A 20430-nucleotide genomic window follows, 5' to 3' on the forward strand; every position below is an offset into this window, starting at 1 on the left:
TCCGGGCGCAGCAGAGGATGGTTAATGTATGGTAATTAAAATTACTTTTTGTAAAAAAAAACATAGAAATTCACTGAAAAAAACAAAGGTTCCAGGGATGTTATAGTTAGGAAATAGAATTAAAAAAGCATAGAAATTCACTTAAAAAAACACAGGTTACAGGGATGTTACAATTAGATTCACATTTTAAACTTACAAAAGCATCGAAATGCACCTGTTATAGTTACTTCAAATAACTACATCTTGTGCCCTACGGTAACTATAACTCACTCTCACGCCATGCATAGATATTACAGCACTCATCACATGCTCTAGAACATCATTAGTAATATCACTGTAACATTTGTTGTAAAATTATCCATACAAATTCTGTGCATAGGGGGAGCGAATTATAGCTACTTTAGAGCATGAGTTATAGTTACTTAAAATAACTCTACCTATAGCAGGTGAAGTTCTATAGGTTTGTACATTTAAAATGTGAGCCTAACTATAATATCTATGTAACCTTTGTTTTTTTTCTGTAAACATATATGTATGTATACGTGTTTGTGTGTGTATATATATATACAGATATATATATATACACACACACATATATATATATATATATATATATATATATATATATATATATATATATATATATATATATATATAACAAAACTATCAAAAATATAAACTTGCTCAATATAGATTAGGTATTTTCAATTGCACATCAATGCACATTGAAAACACACATATATTTTTCAAGGTGCGTGGATGTGCAGTTAAGAATAATAAATCTACAAGTTCCTGTATAGATTTACTTTCACGTTATGGTGTTAGCTGATACTTTGATAATGATACTTTGACAGGATTTTATTTTTTTACTTGTTATTCTGACATCCATGTACTTGGCAGAGGCTAGTCTAGAGAGCATATTTTGAACATTCCTGGTAGTCCAATCTCAAACACGACCTGTATGTCAGGTAATAACATAACACGCTAATGACTCATGGCTGGTATAATATTCAAATCAAGATAGTCAAACTATTCAGCAGTAGCATTATGTGAACTCTGTCTTCTTTTGTCTGCATATGCCTCCCGTGAAAACCATCATTTCCTGTGATTTACGAAATGTGCAAGACATGTTGGCGAGTCCTGGAGCAGCCAGAAGCTTGTATTTCTTTCTCGCTAGTATTTTGAATAACAAGATGGTGAACTAGTGGTTAGTTTTATTGTGAAGTTGTTGACTTTGGATCTAGAGCAGTGGAAGTTTAAGCCTAATTTCCACACTTTACCAAATATATTAGTCCTCGGCATTTTACTTTGTTCTTCTTGTACCTCCGTTCCTTAATCTAATTCATGGTGGTCCAAGATAGGTTTGTCACCTAAAATATTTTATTCTTAGTCAGTTTGTCAAGTAATATAAACAAAATCACCGGTAATTCAAGCATCCTTGTTTATTCTTTAATGTACATTATCAATCATGGTGAAGCAAACAAGAGAGATAAACAGTGCCTTTTGGGGTCTAAAGTTGTACCCCACATGTTAACACAGTATTTTTAAATATTTACATGTGTTGTTGCTGTGATAGTGGCTCTAGCACAATGCCAAACAATGTAAATATTAGGTGCCTTTTAACTGACCAACAGTAAATGTTAAAAGTCCACAGCATAAGGATTGAAATGCAGAAGCAAAATGTTATTTCCAAAAATACTGGATTCTTGTTTTGTGTTTGCCGTCAGTCATACTAATTGCAAACCCCTTAGTCTCAGTGACTGGTTTGAAGACAGACTACTCAGGGTGCGTGAGACATAAATGTTGGCGTTCAGACATGGCTCATGAGCTGATTTTAGGTTTTTTTCAGTGATCCTGAAGAAGATCCCAGCGTTGACTATGATGATGATGACTCCACTTCAGGCTGCCGGGCAGGAATTGATGCTCACTGCTCCATTGACAAGAGCTGCTTTGCTGAAGATGACTGTTTTACCATCAATGAAAAAGTTGCGAACGCAGCCTGTGAAGGAGTCACGGGTTGTAAGGGTTGATGCTAACATTGACTCTAATGGGTAGAAAAGGAAAAAAATAAAACTCTGTTAGAGTCACTTAGTTGCATTCAGCAAATTATTAACATTTGTAACCTATTCTGAATGCCTTTCTCATCTGAATGATAAAAATTATGCCATCGCTATAAGTGAAATAATTTCATTGTACACTCGAGTCTAAAGAATATCTGTTACACCTAAATTGACAAAATCATTTAGGTTGTACATAGGTGATCTTCATAATAGATATTTCCAAAATATTCCAGAAGCAAAAATGACTTTTATTCTTGTCAAGGTTTGTCAGTGAATTTCTCAAACAAAGAAGAATGAAATTCTCCCACTGTGTACTGAAATGTTGCTCTTACCATTGAAAGTTCTTATGGACAAATAATGAAGCAATCTGCTTTATCAGGGTGAAATATTTCACCTCTCAGGAGAATTATAAAAGTCCATTGAACAGGCATATGTAAAGGGTGTGATCTTGAGCAAGGTCAGTTCGACTTGATAAAAAAAAGTTTGTTTTGGCACTTGAAAAAACCAAAGTGATATTGCCAGGATACACCTTTTATATTTTGCTTTTATTGGAGGGGAATTTTGTCATCGCAATATTACATATGCATTTTAGAAAAGCTCATATGACAAGATCTATTTAAGTACACAAATACATAATACAAAATAAACTGTTGTTCTCTTTGCAGTGCATCAACATTGTTCATATTTTCCATCAAGAATTTCATATGTAGTTTAAATTACCAAAATGACATCACATCTCATCATTTGGAAAGATTATAACACTTCCTTGAAGCAAATTAGTATGTGCAGTAGATCAATCCCCCATACATCTTCAATGTTGGGGTCCAACTTAAAGACTTTACCCATCCAATCAAAGACCAAGAAATCTCAACCAGTGTATTAATCATACTATCTTTTCTTCAGAAGCGTATCTAGTGGGGTTGATCCAGCATATTATAAACATTCCATAGATTTTAAGAGAAATTATCTCTTTACCACATGCCAGGACAAACACAAGGTAATGTTTACCATATAGGCTTCTGGCCTCTCTGCATAGGCTTGAGCCACTGTTGCAGAATGATGGGAATAAATGGATGTCATGGATTAAGGTCTTGCACACACTATAATGCCTTGAGAGTTAAGACTCGTATTCTATGTTCCCAAATTCTGCCATTTGAAATAGAAATGGTATGGTACCCAGGTGCATTTGAAACCAATGCATTATTCCTAGGGGGAATCATGAGGGAGTGACTTTAATTAAAAAATATTTATTAACCATTGTACTGCTGGTTGACTTAATAAGAAAAGACTCTGGCGGTCATTCTGAACGCGGCGGGCGGCGGTCGCCGCCCGCCATGAGGTCACCGCCAAATGGCTGCTCCGCGGTCAGGAGACCGCGGATGCCATTCTGGCTTTCCCGCTGGGCTGGCGGGCGACCGCCAAAAGGCCGCCCTCCGGCCCAGCGGGAAAGCCCCTGCAACACAGAAGCCGGCTACGAATGGAGCCGGTGGTGTTGCAGGGGTGCGATGGGTGCAGTAGCACCCGTCGCGATTTTGCAGACAGTGAAAATCTTCATGGGGCCCTGTTAGGGGGCCCCTGCACTGCCCATGCCAGTGGCATGGGCCCCCAGGGGCCCCACGACACCTGTTCCCGCCATCCTGGTTCTGGCGGTGTAAACCGCCAGAAACAGGCTGGCGGGAAGGGGGTCGGAATCCCCATGGATTCCCTGGGCCAGGGGAAAACCGGCGGGAAACCGCCGGTTCCCCTTTTCTGACCGCGGCTTTACCGCCGCGGTCAGAATGGCCCTGGAAGCACCGCCAGCCTGTTGGCGGTGCTTCCGTTGCCCTCCACCCTGGCGGTCATAGTCCGCCAGGGTTGGAATGAGGGCCTCTATGTACAAGGCCACTAATTATGTGTAAGCACTGTCATGTGTTTTTTTAGGATTCTTTCCGGCACTAACCCCAAATAATCAACCCTTGACTGGGAAGCATTGTTTTAGTGCGCTGTGGCATTGCATTTAGCACTTTAATGGCCTGATTTAGAGATTGGCGGAGGGAGTTACTCCGTTACAAATGTGGTAGATATCCCGTCCACCATATTACAATTCCATTATAGCCTATGGAACTTGTAATAAGGCGGACTGGATATCTAAATTTCTAAATCAGGCCCTATGTTCTTAGACCAAATGTGTACCTAAAGAGGAAGTGGTACAAAGACCATAGGAGCTTCAGTTGTATACACTCCTGCCTCAGTCTCAAACAGATGAAATGTGTTGAACTATTGCCACCGTGAGACATTTCAAGAATTTGTTCTTCTCTACAATCAACCAATCAATCAATCAATCAGTCATTTGTAGAGCACGCTACTCACCCGCTAGGGTCTAAAGGCGCTGAAGGGTGGGCGGGGAAGGTGCGACTGCTCGATCAGCCAGGTCTTAAGGCATTTCCTGAAGGTCAGAAGGTTCTGGGTCTGTCGTAGGTGGATGGGGAGGGAGTTCCAGGTCTTGGCCATGAGGTGGGAGAATAATCTGCTGCTGGCTGTAGTTCAGTGGATGCGAGGAACGGTGGCGAGGGTGAGGTTGGCAGAGTTGACAGTTGGGAGTGTAGAAGGTGAGTCGCTCATTGAGGTAGGCAGGGCCGGTGTTGTGGAGTGCTTTGTGAGCGTGGATGAGGAGCTTAAAGGTGCTCTTGTTGATGGGGAGCCAGTGTAGATCTCTCAGGAGGGCTGAGATGTGGTTGCTGCGTGGGATGTCGAGGATGAGGCATGCAGAGGCGTTCTGTATACCTTGTAGTTTTTTCTGGAGGTTGGCCGTAGTTCCCACGTAAAGAGCGTTGCCGTAGTCCAGTCTGCGGCTGATGAGGGCCTGGATGACCGTTCTACTGGTTTTAGTGAGGATCCACCTGAAGATCTTGCGGAGCATGCGGAGGGTGCTGAATCAGGAAGATGAGATGGTGTTGAATTGCTGGGTCATGGTGAGCGATGAGTCTAGAATGAACCCTAAGTTGCGTGCATGATTGGTGGGTGTCGGTGCGGTTCCTAGGGTGGCCGGCCACCAGGAGTCGTCCTATGCAGAGCGGTTGAAGTAGAGGATGAGGATCTCCGTCTTGTCTGAGTTCAGTTTCAGGCGGCTCCTCTCCATCCAGTTGGCGATGGCCTTTATTCAGTTGTGGAGGTTGGTTTTGGCGGTGATGGGGTCCTTGGTGAGTGAGAGGATCAGCTGGGTGTCATTGGCATAGGACAGTGGTTCCCAAACTTTTTTGACCCACGCCTCCCTTGACCTATTGGCTATTGGCCGCGGCTCCCCATTATGCTATTTTGTTTTTTTGGGTGGGTGGGGGGATGTGAGCCGGGCCTCAGGAGTACTTACATTTTTCACGCTGAAAATAACTGGAATAAAGCCAATGAAGGTATTATAATCATAGATGTAACAACATAAAAATATAACAGTTGTTTAATTAAAAAAATATATAATTGGTTAAGTCAGAAACAATATAAACTATGCTTAGAAATCTGTACTGAGGGGAATGTCTCCAGTACTAATCCTATGCTAGACAGCATATGCTCTCCTCTGCACTCTGGTGTTTGGCTGTGCGTCGCACAAAGCAGCCTATTTGTGTGCTAGATCTGGGAGTGACACCAGCAGCATGCAAAGTTTTGCATATATGGTGCTGCACTCTGTTTTCTCTTTAATGCAACAATGCACAGCAAAATTTGAAGTTTCATCACATTGTGTGAAATCTTAGTAAACTTGAGCCTGCAGGTTTTTGTGAATAGAACTAGTGTGTACTATAACTACTACCACTAGATGGTGTTTGAGGATTAAACTTCAAGGCCCTTCCTTGCTGTATTTCAATTTCTCACTCGAAATTCCACAATCACGAGCTGTGCACTCTAAACAAGGAAAACGGCTTTTGACTTTTTTTAATGGAGGGGATTATCTAAGTTCTAATATGCAGCTGCAGAATTAGGTCACTGCTATCAGTAATGATGCAGCTCATGGCGCCCCTGTCTTGTTTTGATGGCGCACCTGGGCGCCGTGGCGCACAGTTTGGGAACCACTGGTATAGGAGATGATGTTGAGGTTGTTGGATCGGACGATGTTGGCGAGCGGTGCCATATAGATGTTAAAAAGGGTCGGGCTGAGTGAGGATCCTTGGGGAACGCCGCAGATAGTCTTGGTGGCTTCAGAAAGGAAGAGAGGGAGGCAGACTGGTTTTGCCAGAGAGGAAGGATGTGATCCAGTCCAGGGCTTTGTGGCGGATCCCTGCGTCATGGAGGCGTGTGCGAAGGGTGTGGTGGCAGACGGTGTCAAAGGCAGCCGAGAGGTCTAGGAGGATAAGGGCCGCAGTTTCGCCTTTGTCAAGCATGGTCCTGATGTCATTAGTTGCGGCGATGAGGGCAGTCTCGGTGCTGTGGTTGCTACGGAATCTGGATTAAGAGGCGTCCAGCATGTTGTTGTCTTCCAGGAAACGGGTCAGTTGGCTGTTGACGATCTTATCGATGACCTTTGCTGGGAAGGGGAGGAGGGAGATGGGCTGGTAGTTCTTGAGATCTCTAGGGTCTGCTTTGGGTTTCTTTAGCAGGACGTTGACTTCGGCGTGCTTCCAACTTTCCGGGAAGGTGGCAGTCTCGAAGGAGCTGTTGATGATCATATGGAGTTGGGGGGCGATGATGGGGCTTGCTTTGTTGAAGACATGGTGGGGGCAGCGGTCGGAGGGTGAGCCGGAGTAGATGTTGCTCATGGTTTTGATGGTGTCCTCATCATTGATGTGGGTCTAGGAAAGCAGAAGGTTGGTGTGGCTGGGGTCCGGTGCATCAGGTTTGTAGTGGTCACGGCGGTTGTGGGGGACGAGGTGTTGAAGCTGTCGTGGATGTCCGTGACCTTGCGGTGAAAGAAGATGGAGAGGGAGTCGCAGAGGTCTTGCGAAGGAGAGTTGTCGTTGGAGCAGGACCTGGGGTTGGCAAGTTCCTTGACGATGTTGAAGAGCTCTTTGCTGTCGTGAGCGTTGTTGACCACTTAGCATTAGTTGGATCAGAATTTCATCACCCTAAAATGATGCTGAAATATCCTTTTGATCATAGACTCTCATAACTGACTTTCCAAATTCCAAAATATACATGGAACTTAGGGCCAGATGTAGGAAATTCTGAGTTTGCGACTTGCAAATTGCGAGTCTGAGCGACTTGCAATTTGCAAGTCCCAAACCCGGATGAAGGATGGTGTCCCTGACACCATCTGCGAATCACAAGGGGGTCACAAAGACCCACCTCATTAATATTAATGAGGTGGGTCGCAATTTGCGACCCCCTTCCGATTCGCAGCACTCACAGGGATGGTGGCCTGCTGGAGACAGCAGACCACCATGTCTGTGACTGCTTTTCAATAAAGCAGTTTTTTGTTGTTGTATTGCAGCCCGTTTTCCTTAAAGGAAAACGAGTTGCAACACAAATGAAAAAGTGAAACGTTTGTGTTTCATTTTTTCAGAGCAGGCAGTGGTCCAGAGGACCACTGCCTGCTCTGAAAAAATGTTTTCAGGGCCATTCACAAAGGGGAAGGGGTCCCATAGGGACCCCTTCCCTTTTGCGAATGGGTTAGCACCTTTTTTAAATGGGTGCTAACTGCGAATTGCTTTGCGACCGCGTTTGCGGTCACAAAGCACTTCTACATCGCGATGCGAATCGCAAATAGGAAGGGGAACACCCCTTCCTATTTGCGAGTCGCATTCCCATTTTGCGAGTCGGTAACCAGGTCACCGGCTCTCAAAATGGGAATGATCATCGCAATGTGCTTTTTGCATTGCGCAAACAGCGAATTTCACTGTTTGCGCCATGTAATAAGCTTCGTACATCAGGCCCTTAGTTATAAATCAGATAAACTGAAACAGCGTGCACGTCATAAGCTATGCTGACTGTTAGAAATGGGGTCTTTGGTTGACAGTCGGGTTACCCCCTCTACAAGCAAGGACCCTCACTCTAGTCAGGGTAAAAGAGAATCACCATCAGCTAACCCTTGCTTACCTCCTTGACAGCTTGGCAGAGCAGTAGGCTTTACTTTAGAATGCTAGGTGTAAAATATTTGTACCAACACACACAGTAACTTAATGAAAACACTACAAAATGACACAACACCAGTTTAGAAAAATAGGAAATATTTATCTAAACAAACCAAGACCAAAACAACAAGTCAAGTTATTAATAAAAATGCAAAAAGAGTCTTTATGTAGTTTTAAACACACACTAACACTTTTAGCGTGAAAAAGAACCTTGGGTGTGTCCAAAATAACCCCGCACGGGCGAGTGTGCGTCAAAAAGGGCGTGCAATGCGTCGATTCCACTCATGAGCTGGACCTTGCGTTGTTTCTCCTTTCGTCAGGTCAGGGGAAGTCATTTCTTCTCTCCGCAGGAGAGCGATGCGTTGATCCAGTCAGCACTCTCGGGTCCTGGCAGTCCTTGCGTTGGTTTTACACGCCCAGCGGTACTTGAGTCGGAAATCCAGCCGCACGATGATCCGAAAACGACGCAGCGCGGGTTCCGATCTCCCAGCCTCTGTCAGCGATGCTCCACGTCGTTTCTCCTGCTCCGTGCGTCGATTCTTCGGTCGCGTTTCCGGTCTGTGTCGATTTTCAGCTGGAGAGCCGGCTGCGCGTCATTTCTTCAGCTGCAGATCGGAGTTGCGTCAAGCTTTTCCCCACACGGCGCTCTGTGCGTGGATTTCCTTTTCTTTATCCTGCCAGCTTCTCCTTTCAGGGTCCCAGGAACTGGATGGGCACCACAGGGCAGAGTAGGAGTCTCTCCAGAGACTCCAGGTGCTGGCAGAGAGATGTCTTTGTTGTCCCTGAGACTTCAAACAACAGGAGGCAAGCTCTAAATTAAGCCCTTGCAGATTTCTTCTCAAGATGGAAGGCACACAAAGTCCAGTCTATGCCCTCTTACTCTGGCAGAAGCAGCAACTGCAGGATAGCTCCACAAAGCACAGTCACAGGGAGGGCAGCTCTTCTTCCTCAGCACTTCAGCTCTTCTCCAGGCAGAGGTGCCTCTTGTTTCCAGTAGTGTTTCTAAAGTCTGTGGTTTTGGGTGCCCTTCTTATACCCAATTTCTCCTTTGAAGTAGGCCTCCTTCAAAGCAAAGTCTCTCTTGAATGTGAAATCCTGCCTTGCCCAGGCCAGGCCCCAGACACTCACCAGGGGGTTGGAGACTGCATTGTGAGAGGGCAGGCACAGCCCTTTCAGGTGTGAGTGACCACTCCTCCCCTCCCTCCTAGCACAGATGGCTCATAAGGCTATGCAGGCTACACCCCAGCTCCCTTTAGGTCACTGTCTACTGTGAGGTGCAACCAGCCCTACTGTCAAAGTGACCCAGACAGGGAATCCACAAACAGGCAGAGTCACAGAAATGGTATAAGCAAGAAAATGCTCACTTTCTAAAAGTGGTATTTTCAAACACACAATCTCAAAATCAACTTTACTAAAAGATGTATTTTTAAATTGTGAGCTCAGAGACCCCAAACTCCACATGCCCATCCGCTCCCAAAGGGAATCTACACTTTAATCAGATTTAAAGGTAGCCCCCATGTTACCCTATGAGAGGGACAGTCCTTGCAACAGTGAAAAACGAATTTAGCAATATTTCACTGTTAGGACATATAAAACACATTACTATATGTCCTACCTTAACCATACTGCACCCTGCCCTTGGGGCTACCTAGGGCCGACCTTAGGGGTGTCTGACATGTAAGGAGAGGGAAGGTTTAGGCCTGGCAAGTGGGTAAACTTGCCAAGTCGAATTTTGCAGTTAAAACTGCACACACAGGCACTGCAATGGCAGGTCTGAGACATGATTACAGAGCTACTTATGTGGGTGGCACAACCAGTGCTGCATGCCCACTAGTAGCGTTTGATTTACAGGCCCTCTAGTGCAATTTACTAGCGACTTACTAGTAAATCAAATATGCCAATCACGGATAAACCAATTACATCCAATTTACACACAGAGAGCATATGCACTTTAGCACTGGTTAGCAGTGGTAAAGTGCTCAGAGTTCAAAAGCCAACAGCAACAGGTCAGACAAAATAGGAGGCAGGAGGTAAAAGGATTGGGGATGACCCTGCATAAGCAAAAAAGTTCAACAATGACCCAATGCATTTTCCTGCTAAGTAGATTCTAAAATGATTACATGTTTAGATTTGACCGTACACCTTAGGGTTACAGCTTGCTATTGACTGTTTCCCAAAAACACACACATTTGGTTTTAGAGGCACTGATTACCAACTTTGTTTTTACAGTGCAGTAGTCAGCAAAGACAAACTAGGGGCTAGGGATTTTGTGTGACAAAAAGTACAGAGTTGCTATGAAAAAACAACAGAGACACGCATTTAACACCCACATAATAAACAACACCTACGAATTTCAAAACATAGGGTTTCATGACCAAACAAATTGATAAAAGCTGGAGTCTTGGTGAATGCCAAAAATATCTGCCTATTGTTTCATGACCCCCCAAAGCATTATTGTTTTATTGGACTTGCATCATTTTTTTTATCAGATCAGGAGCTGGACCTTCAACTACATCCACTGAGCCCATGGGGTGGGTGTTTATTTTTGAAAAACGAATAACTAAAGACCCACACACTGTGGGAACTTTTTCCCAGGGTAAATGGGTTTTTTGTTCATCGTTCCCAGGTTTTTGATGGTGATGATGGACAAAAGAAAAATACCTCAGACCTTAGGTTGGGTAGTGTAATGATTTACATCAACAGCCAGCACTGTTCAGGCCATGCTGTAAGCTTTCCATCGAGAGAGCCAATGTGGGCGCTGCCTATGGAAAGCAAACAGACCACCACCCTACTCTAAATAGGGTGAGTGAACACAGAGTTTGGACGAGAGAGTATTCTGCCTGCCAAACTGTAAATCGGGCACTTGGTGATGATAAAGTTTAGGTAAATGAATGTTCAATTAATTTATTCTAATCTGCCGATATCTTAATTTGCTTTAGCAAAAATGTCCCTAAGATAACACACAGAAGGGACTATGGCTGGACACTTCCAAATCAGCCCAATGACCCTCCTAATAAACTAGTATAAACTAGTCTCATCTGGTACTGTCAAGATCTCTGGGAAGTCTCTAGTTTCAACAGGGTATTACATTGTGAACATAAGTATGGAGGACAAATTAGCAAATTAGCCCTGGTGTTTTACTTGAGGACTAGCTCATGATAAGTAGATAGAATTAACTAAACTACCACCCCTCTTGGGCCACTGTATCCTTATGTATGGATCTAAACAGTGGAGTCCCAATTGGTTCTGGGACATTGCTTGTACAGGCAATTATTTCTGATACATGACTCATTGTAACCAAATGTGCCCGCTACGTTGCAAGTGAAATGACCAACTTATATTTATAATAATGTCAAGGTTATTTGACAAAATCCAGGTCTGAGCATCCCTTTTGTGGTTTTAATAATAATTAGACGTTACTGCATATTTCAGTGCGATTCTTCAAAGAACATAAATGTTACGGTCACTTTCAACTTTCTTTCCCAGGTGAAAATAAGCCATGCTGGAGGGACAGTGCATTTAGAATGGACAGCTTAATATTTGCTTTTCACACTATGGGCCTAATTAAGAGTTTGGTGGGTGGGTTACTCCGTCATGACGTGATGTATAGTCCTTCCACCTAGCTACAAGCGCCATAAGATATAATGCACTTGTATAAAGCGCAGAGATATCCGTCATGTCGTGATACAGTAACCCATCCACCAAACTCTAAATCAGACATGGCATCTCCAACCAAATATCATTAGAGATAAATACACATGCATAGTCTCATGTCATTAAAATTCTGTGAAATGTGCAGAAAAACCTACCTGGTACACCACCAACAAAAACAGGCGCCTTCAAGTCTTCTGCTTTAGAATTTAGTGAAGCCACCGCCTGGTTTATTTCGGAGTCCACATCCAGCTGAAGCATTTTTGAGTTTCTGATAACTAAAATTGAGAAAAAAACGTAAGGCAAAAGTGGGTGTTGCCTCATTTGCATTTGTGCATGAAAAGTGCCAGTGAAAGAAAGGCTTTTGTGGTGCACCTCTGCAATATTCATGATAAAGGTGTCTAAGAAGACACCAAAATATGCAAGAATTAATTACTAGGTGAAAATGGACACATTTCGCAAATGTAAATATGTATGTATACATGTTTGTATATATGTATTTATATATTTTATATAAGAAGAATATATTATATATATGAGGAATATATAAGTCAACCAGACACTGAGCAAAAGTGTATTCTTTAAACTGTATTGATTTTTGTATCTATTTAATTCCCTAGAAATTGTGGACAGATCTTGCAGTAACTGGCGACAGAGAAGGTTAGTGGTTCATAAGTAAAAAGGTGCAGTTGATGGTGCCTAGATGAAGAGTGTTGACACCACATGGATATATTTATATGGGAAAGTTCAGAAAGTTCCCATTCTCCCACAATAGAAGTATTGATCTGGGACATCACGGAGAATAGTCAGGTTTGGTGAACTATAACAAGGTCGATGACTGAAAGACCTAGGGTGACGTAAGGAGCCTTTGATCCTAGTAGGACTGTTTTAAGGTTAATTTGAAAGAATTACTAAAGGTTTCAATCTTGCGATCAAGTGTACTGTGTCAGTGCAATGAGCTTACCATAACTGTGGAAATGGGCAGAAGCATTTGGAGGTGTGGAGGCAGGGAGTGCTGGTGGAGATAGTCTGTGCTACATGAAGGGAGGCAAGTTAGATGGCACATTAAGATTATGCGGGTGGCCAAGTTGTAGATCTTGTCCATGGAATTGATAGGTAAACGTTGCAGTAGTTTAACATGCCTGTTGAGCAATAGGATATTTTGCATTGTGTTGGCTGACTGAAGTGAGGATTGGACCAATCTGGCAGATGTTAAGAGGGTAATACCGTGAAGCCTAAGATGTGATAATGATGAAGGTGGTTATGCCATTATCTGATCAAAGCATCCAAGGGAGCAGACAGTGAGGGATACACGTTCAAGGAAGCTGGCTGAGTGGGAAGGGACATGCGCTGGCGGGTGTGATAAATGATAAAAGGTATTTTCACTTACCTGTTATTCTGTGCCACCTGCCATCACACAGACTCTGCCTAGGTGTTACATTCGTAGCAAACTCCCTAGTTCCATCATAAACCACCACAATGACCTTAAAATAAAAAGAACACATGAAGTTTAAAAATTCTCTTAAAGACTTCTTACAGAAAAAACTTTGAGGAAAACACAGCTTGATAGTTTAAGAGTGAAGATTTCAAACCATTTTGCAGACCAGTGATGACTGCGCCATTTTCCCCAGTGCCCTTTTTAGGTTGAGCATAGCAGTGCGCAAGTGCTGTTTTTCCGACGTGTTGGTTTGTATCTGGGCTTTTAACCATGCCTACCTCACGCCCATCACCACAACTCGTTTGTGGAATTGCCCTTCAAAAGTCCTTTGATGACATTGGTAAATGGTTTACCTTTGACCATCCTTGTGGAGGTGTTGTTACCGCCTTGCCCATCGCCCCTGTTATGGTTAATTGCACTTTTGCCAATAAGTTTGACTACGAGCGAACTTCTTTTTCCTCTTGTGTGTCTCTTCACTTCAATTTTCAATTTATGTGGCAAGAAAAGTCGGATTAGGAGTTTAGAACACTAATAGTTCTAACTCGAGCAAATGCGAGACCCTGGCTGAAATAGTATTTGTATCCTACTTCAAAACTAGCAAGGTCCAAGGAGGGGAACAGTAAAGACCCTTTTCTTTTTCATTTGTTCCTGGCATGTGTAGAATGCACAACCGAGATCTATATATATGGATGGGCCTAAGGCCCCCACCCATCCTACACATTGTACCGTATCAGCTTACCTGATACTACATTTCCGTAATCACAGTATGATATTTACCCTCATTTGTACTGGATTATGAGCGGGGAAGATAAACGGATCCCCAGCTGGTTGCAGATCCACTAAGCATGTGAAATGCAAACCGAGACCATGGAATCACAAGCCCTGAAAAAAGAAAAAATGCACACTGCAAATGTGCACGGCCAAATGCCAAGCACAATGAGTCCTGCAGACCATTGGCTGGGTTTTGCACCCATTGCCTTCTGCACACTGACATATCATAATGTTTGTGTGAGACAAACACACACCAGACTTGCTTGCAAAATATATTTCCACAGTCTATATCCATGCCTAGCAGAGACAGAAGCTGGTGTGCATGAGTAAAGTCCACGAGCAGCTACGTTGGGTAGAACGGTGACTGGTGCAGTCCATAGCCATAGTCTGTGGGCTACTAGCTCATTGGGATAGAAAGTGGCTGTGAGCAGCGACTTCTGTTTGGGTGGGAATAGTACAAGGCCTTGCTGTAGGCCTGACCCTGCACAAAAATGTTGCAGCTCATTGCCAAAGGGCTACGCATATCTGGTTTGGTGGTATGAAGCTTGAATGCAGGAGTTTGTGTTCAGTCAGTCCCTTTCCATTATCTGACTGTGCGCAGCCGAAAACATGCGCAGAAATGGGGGACGGAGCAGGATCTAGCCATTGGCTTGTACTGTTGCATGGACTTGCTTTAGGACATGCCATGCACCCATAGCCTAATGTGAATGGCTACAGCCAGTGAGTTTCACTGGCTGAGATCCATTCAAGCATTCAATCAATTACTTTTTGTGTACTGTAGAAACCACCAGCGTACCGTAGAAGGCACCAGCAATGCGACTTCCTACATGAACAGGGTTTTACACTTCATCTATGATACACATTTTCTATAACTTTTAATGTATCCAATTTAAAAAACTTTCTGCCTTTAAAATTTAAACGATATGCGATCACTGCATGAATGAAACCACCCATTCTTAACAGTGACATGTCATGCTCAGACACTGAAGTGCTTCTTAAAACGTCTTACCTTTCCTTGTGTCATATGTATATTCAAGTATTCCCCATTCACTCTCTGAACATGTACTAAAATCCCGGAAATGCTCCTTGGTCGTACTTCAAACTCAAGTTCAAACTCCAAGCCCAAGCTGAGGGAATCATCTGAGGGAAGAATAGATATCAATGGCATCAATAGTGTCTATCAAAATATTTCAACGCATGTCCAAGCAGATGGACTAAACCCAGGGCATAACTTTCCTTAATGTACAAAAATATTCTTCAACCTATATTTCACTCAATAGCACACACATTGAGGATTATGATGGCCTGAATTATTTTGGTTTCTGACTATGACGTACTACATAACATACCAAAAGAGCACCAGAAGCACTAGGACAAGAGCAGGCTTTCCCAGAGTTGTGGAGATCAAGTTGATAGAACTAAGCCCACATACCCCTTGAGTGTATTAAACCTACCATCTATTAGGAGCAGATGTGTTCTGTCCGGTGGTCTTCATCAAGGGTGATGAAGAGTTTTTTTCTGATATTTGATGGGGAAGTTACCATCCTGTCATAGATCCTAACATAATCAGGTTATTTTCTGTAAGATGTGTTGTTCAGCATACTCCTGAAGCTGTCTTGTAACTTGTTTTTGAAAGCTAAATCCAGACATTTTCACTAATACCTGAGGCCTGGTGCTTTTGTTTGATTTATTAAGTCTGTTGCATATTTATTTTCAGAGGAGTCACTAATATAGTACAGTCTCCAAAAAACAGGATTTAATTTGGAATTATTTGCAAGTGTAATGCCAAATGGAGTATATTACGTAAGAAGTAGTGGGAGTCCCCTGGTTTGCAATAGACAAATGCTATAATGGAAGGAAGTGTTTGTGTCGAGAGCCTTCACACTTAGGCCCAGATTTAAGAGGGCCTAACCCCATCTACCGACAAATTACCATCATTTTTTTATGCTAATGTGGCATTAGATAGCCAAAATTGCTGCACCATATTTACACTGGCGCAATGCATGCATTGCACCACTTTGTAACCCTTTGCGCTACATTATGCATGCACTATGTATAATGTACGTAAGAGGGGCATTCCCCCATTAGGGGGACCGGAAAAATGGTGCAAAGAAAATTAAGAGATTTCTTTGCATTATTTTTTCCTGGCACTTAAACGCCTGCTCAGAGCAGACGTTAAAATGGGGCACGCCATTGTTTACCATGGGGCCCTATGTACTGTTCAGGGTTAGTGCCAACAATTTGGTTCTAACCCTGAACAGTACATCAATAGAGTAAAAAATGACGCTATTGCCCCCTACCCTGTGCCACAGTGCACCATATCTTAGATACGGCGCACAACTGGTGGCGGTAGGGGAGGCGCCACTTTCCTTAAATCTGCCCTTAAGTCTAGTTTTATGTTAATGCAGAGCTGTTTATTGCATGGTGGTTCTCTGGTCTAGATATGGTTTTGGTATCTTGATGCTCTAATGAGGAATGGCAAAGTAGTCCTATTTATCACTGCAAGAATCTATCAAGTTCTCTACAATGCCCCTGCTTTATGCTTGAGAAAGCGTGCAACTACGAGTTATGGTAATAAGTGCAGTAAGTATTCCATCGCAAATTGTTTCTACGATCTCTCAAATAATACCCCACAATATGCAGTAGTTGATTTGATTTTATGCATTACCAAGAACCACATATCCTCCTCCTGTTGAAAAGTATGTTCCTGATTCCAGTGGACCTTCAAAGCATGGTGTGACACCGAAGGCCTGCGAAGCAGCGATGACGGAGCGGCCATTGAGCTTCAGGTTGCTCAGGCAGCCACTAAAACTGTTGACTGAGTTCTCCTGAAAAAAAGCGAAGCATCCATAATAAGTAAAGGTGAAATTAATATTTCAGTTATTTTGACATGTAAGTATCATCGCCCCCATTCTCCTAGAAAAAACGTGCAGTACGTTTGTCTATCTTGTCACATAACCTTTAATATTGCAAGGTCCCCTACAGAAGGGACATTTGGGGCTCATTCTTTCCTTAAAAATGGTCATACTTTCTGAAATCATTTTCTGCATGACGTGTGTCATGGCAGAACTGAATACTTTAAAAAGAAAATAATTGTAGTCAGAGTCTTGCAAAAAAGTAAAGTATGTTTTGGGGACAGTTTGGCTAAGTACCACATTTCTGCACTAGATCAGGAAACGTTTCAAAGAAGAAAACACGAGGAAGGTTTTTACAATAAAATCAGGCTTTAGAGGACCACAAATAAACAAAAAGGCTCCATCATCTTCATGTTTAATAACATCTTCACCCTATTTAGAGATTGGTGAATGGGAAACACGGTCAAAACGTATCGGATATACCATCCGTTGTACACTATAAAACACTTGTAATAAGGTGGACGGAATATATTTGTGATGGGGTATCCTTTCTCCCAATCTCTAAATAAAGCTATTATTCATCTTAAACGGACTGAGACACAGCAAGAATTCAGATATTGTGAGCTTTGGTGGGCTAACATAAACCTCATTATATGCCGAAGGGGTGGAAGAGGAGAATTACATTTCTCCTCCAACTGGGGTTAGTAATAATGGCTTAAACTATACCCAACTTCTACCTCTGGCACAGAAAATATTGTAGAGACACCATCATTTTCTTTGATTACAGATATTTAATGTTGAAATGTCTTCCTTGCCAAATGCTTTGGCGCTAATAGATACTATTCTCCGATCGTAATAGGTGGAAAAGTACCTGGATGGGAGAAACAAAAGTTAGCAAATGATTTCTGTTAGACCTGGAATCCTTAGTGTGGTCTCCCCTTTGTCCTCTGACTTCCTGTTGTCTGACTTCAGTTTTGCTGGCTTTTAACATTCTGGGCACTTTACCGCTGCTGATCAGTCCTAAAGTGTTTGTACTCTATACCTTGTACCATTGGCTTCTCCACAGTTGGCATATTTAATTTACTTGTAAGTCCCTAGTAAAATGTACTATATGTGCCTAGGGCCTGTAAATTAAATGCTACTAATGGGTTTGCAGCACTGATTGTGCCACTCACTACAGTAGCCTTTCAAACATGTTTCAGACCTTACATTGCATAGTCGGTCTGCGCAGTTTTACACTACCATTTCGACCTGGCAAGTGTACCCACTTGCCAGGCACACACCTTTCTTTTTATTACATATGTCATCCCTAAGTTAGGCCCCAATCAGCCCCAAGGGCAAGGTGCAGTTTATTTAAATAGCTGGACGTGCACTTTTGAGTTTAACATATCCAGATAGTGAAAAACTCTCAAATTTGTTTAAAACATCATTTAAGTGTAATTTCCAATTGGGAAGAGATAGATATTTGGAGTTTGGTGTCCCTGGACTCACAATATAAAATCACAACTTACGGCAAAGCCAGATTTTAAATTTCTTTGTTTTAGAAAGTTGCCATTTTCTTACTTTAACCATTCTTACTTTAACAGCCTCTGCATTTCTCTGAATACATGTCTGGGGTAATGGACAGCTGGGCTTTGTGTATTCCCGCTAGACAGTAACACACAAAAGGAGCTTGGGTGTGGCATTTGCTTACTGATCGTCCATCATCAGGCTGAGGGGTCTTCCTGGGCTAGATGGGAGGGAGGAGCTGACACTTACTTCTAAATAGGGCTGTGCCTCTTCCCACAGAAATGGATGCATAACCCCCTGTAGAGCGTCTGGTGCCAGGGAGGACAGGACAGGGACCTTGTGAACTCCAAAGGAAGGCCTGGATGTTTCTCCAACCTTCCAGAACCTGGGCATCAAAGTATAAACACTGGAACCCAAAACCCCACCAAATCAGAACTCTACTGGAACCAAGGACACTCTGCTAGGAAGGCGGACTGCTGGGGTGCCAGGAGGGACTGCCACTCTGCAACTGAATTGCTGAGTTGGCCTACTGCTGCTGTGTGCTGTGCTTAAGGAGGGACTGACATTTTGCTGCTTGCTCTGCTGTGTTGGCCTACTGCCTACTGCTTCTTTCCTGCAGTGAGAAGGACTGGACTTGTTCTATACATCCTTGCAACAAGGATCTCCAAGGGCTTACCAGCTTGCCCCCTGTTCTCTGCAGTCTCAGGGACATCAAAGAGTGCTTGCAACCCTCCTGGTGCTTCTGGACTCTGATATCTGTGAATCCTATCCTTGCCTGAGGTGCCTCCACTCCAGTCCTGTGCTTGCAGCTGCAAACCCCCAAAAAAGTGATGCATCTTCCCAAGTGCGGCAGAAAAATTGATGTACCAATTCACAGAAACAACACATTGCATCTGTAACTGCAAGAATTGTCGCATCAGCCAGGGGGCAGCAAAAATAAATCCTCATATCATATCCCCAACAACGATGCAGCAGCTTCATCACTATGCAACCCGACGATGACATCCTGCGTGGCCCGCCTGTGACGCATCACATCCACTTCCAAAGGAGTCTGATGACAACACATTGCCTGAGTGTGACAGAAATATTGACGCATTGTCTTCCCGCTTGTCTACCATTGCTCCAACAAAAGTACTGTCCAGCAGACCCTTACGGTTCTGTAGCCAGCATCATCTCCATGGAGGTCGGCCTGGCATTTGACTTTTCACCAGTCCCCCATGACCTAAAGTAATCTTTCTACTGCTACAGGCTCCTAAGCACCGTTTTCACATTTAGGGGGTCATTACGACCCTGGCGGCCGGCGGTACACTGTCAGTAACACCGCCAGCCTGCCAGTGTATTATGACCATGGCGCATTAGCCACGGCCATATCGCCAGCCCCTCCACTTGACCGCCAGGCTTCCGTTAGGCGGTCATAATCCCCTGGGCAGCGCTGCTTGCAGCGCTGCCCTGGGGATTATGAGTCTCCAACCGCCAGCCTGTTCATGGCGGTAAGGCTGGCAGTAAGGGGGACTCAGGGTGCACCTGGGGCCCCTACACTGCCCATGCACCTGGGGGCCCCAGGCACAGCCCCATCGCAAATTTCACTGCCTGAATTTCGGGCAGTGAAATGCACGACGGGTGCTGCTGCACCCACTGCACATCAACATTGCCGCCGGCTCTATTATGAGCCGGCTGCAATGTTGATGTGACTTTTCCGCTTGGCCAACGGGCAGAAATGTCATAATAGGGAGCCATCAATACCGTCTTTTTGCAAGACCGCCAAAGTCGTAATGAGGGCCTTAATATTTAAAAATTCATATCTTAACTTCTACTGATTGGATCTTTGTCGTTTTGGTCATTTTACGCAGCTAAATATTCTCTGTTTTTCTAAACTGGTGTTAAGTCTTTTTGTGTTGTCTTTCACTGTATTGCTGTAATTAAGCGTTGCACAAATACTTTACACACTCTTAAGTTGAGCCTGACTACTCTGTGCCAAGCTACCATGAGGTGAGCAGAGGTTAATCAAGGGAGAGTAACTAACTTACCCTGACTAGGATTGTGGCCCCTACTTGGAGAGGATGCAATCGTGCCAACTAGAAACCCAAATTCTAACAATTTGGTATTACATCTCA

General features: G+C 43.5%; 1 protein-coding gene across 1 annotated transcript in view; it reads right to left on the bottom strand.

Annotated features, from left to right (window-relative positions):
• Window positions 1-1424: 1424 nt before the first annotated feature.
• LAMA4 (laminin subunit alpha 4) overlaps window positions 1425-20430 on the bottom strand; it is a 557086-nt gene continuing 538080 nt past the window's right edge. Inside the window, exons 36-40 of the mRNA XM_069234539.1 lie at window positions 16621-16780; window positions 14962-15092; window positions 13134-13227; window positions 11902-12021; window positions 1425-2044 (exon numbers count right to left, since the gene is read on the bottom strand). Coding sequence (XP_069090640.1) covers window positions 1899-2044; window positions 11902-12021; window positions 13134-13227; window positions 14962-15092; window positions 16621-16780 — 651 coding nt within the window. The 3' untranslated portion in view covers window positions 1425-1898. The remainder of the gene's footprint in view (window positions 2045-11901; window positions 12022-13133; window positions 13228-14961; window positions 15093-16620; window positions 16781-20430) is intronic.

This window comes from Pleurodeles waltl, chromosome 5 (genome assembly GCF_031143425.1).
Source record: "Pleurodeles waltl isolate 20211129_DDA chromosome 5, aPleWal1.hap1.20221129, whole genome shotgun sequence".
In the NCBI taxonomy this organism is placed as follows: Eukaryota; Metazoa; Chordata; class Amphibia; order Caudata; family Salamandridae; genus Pleurodeles; species Pleurodeles waltl.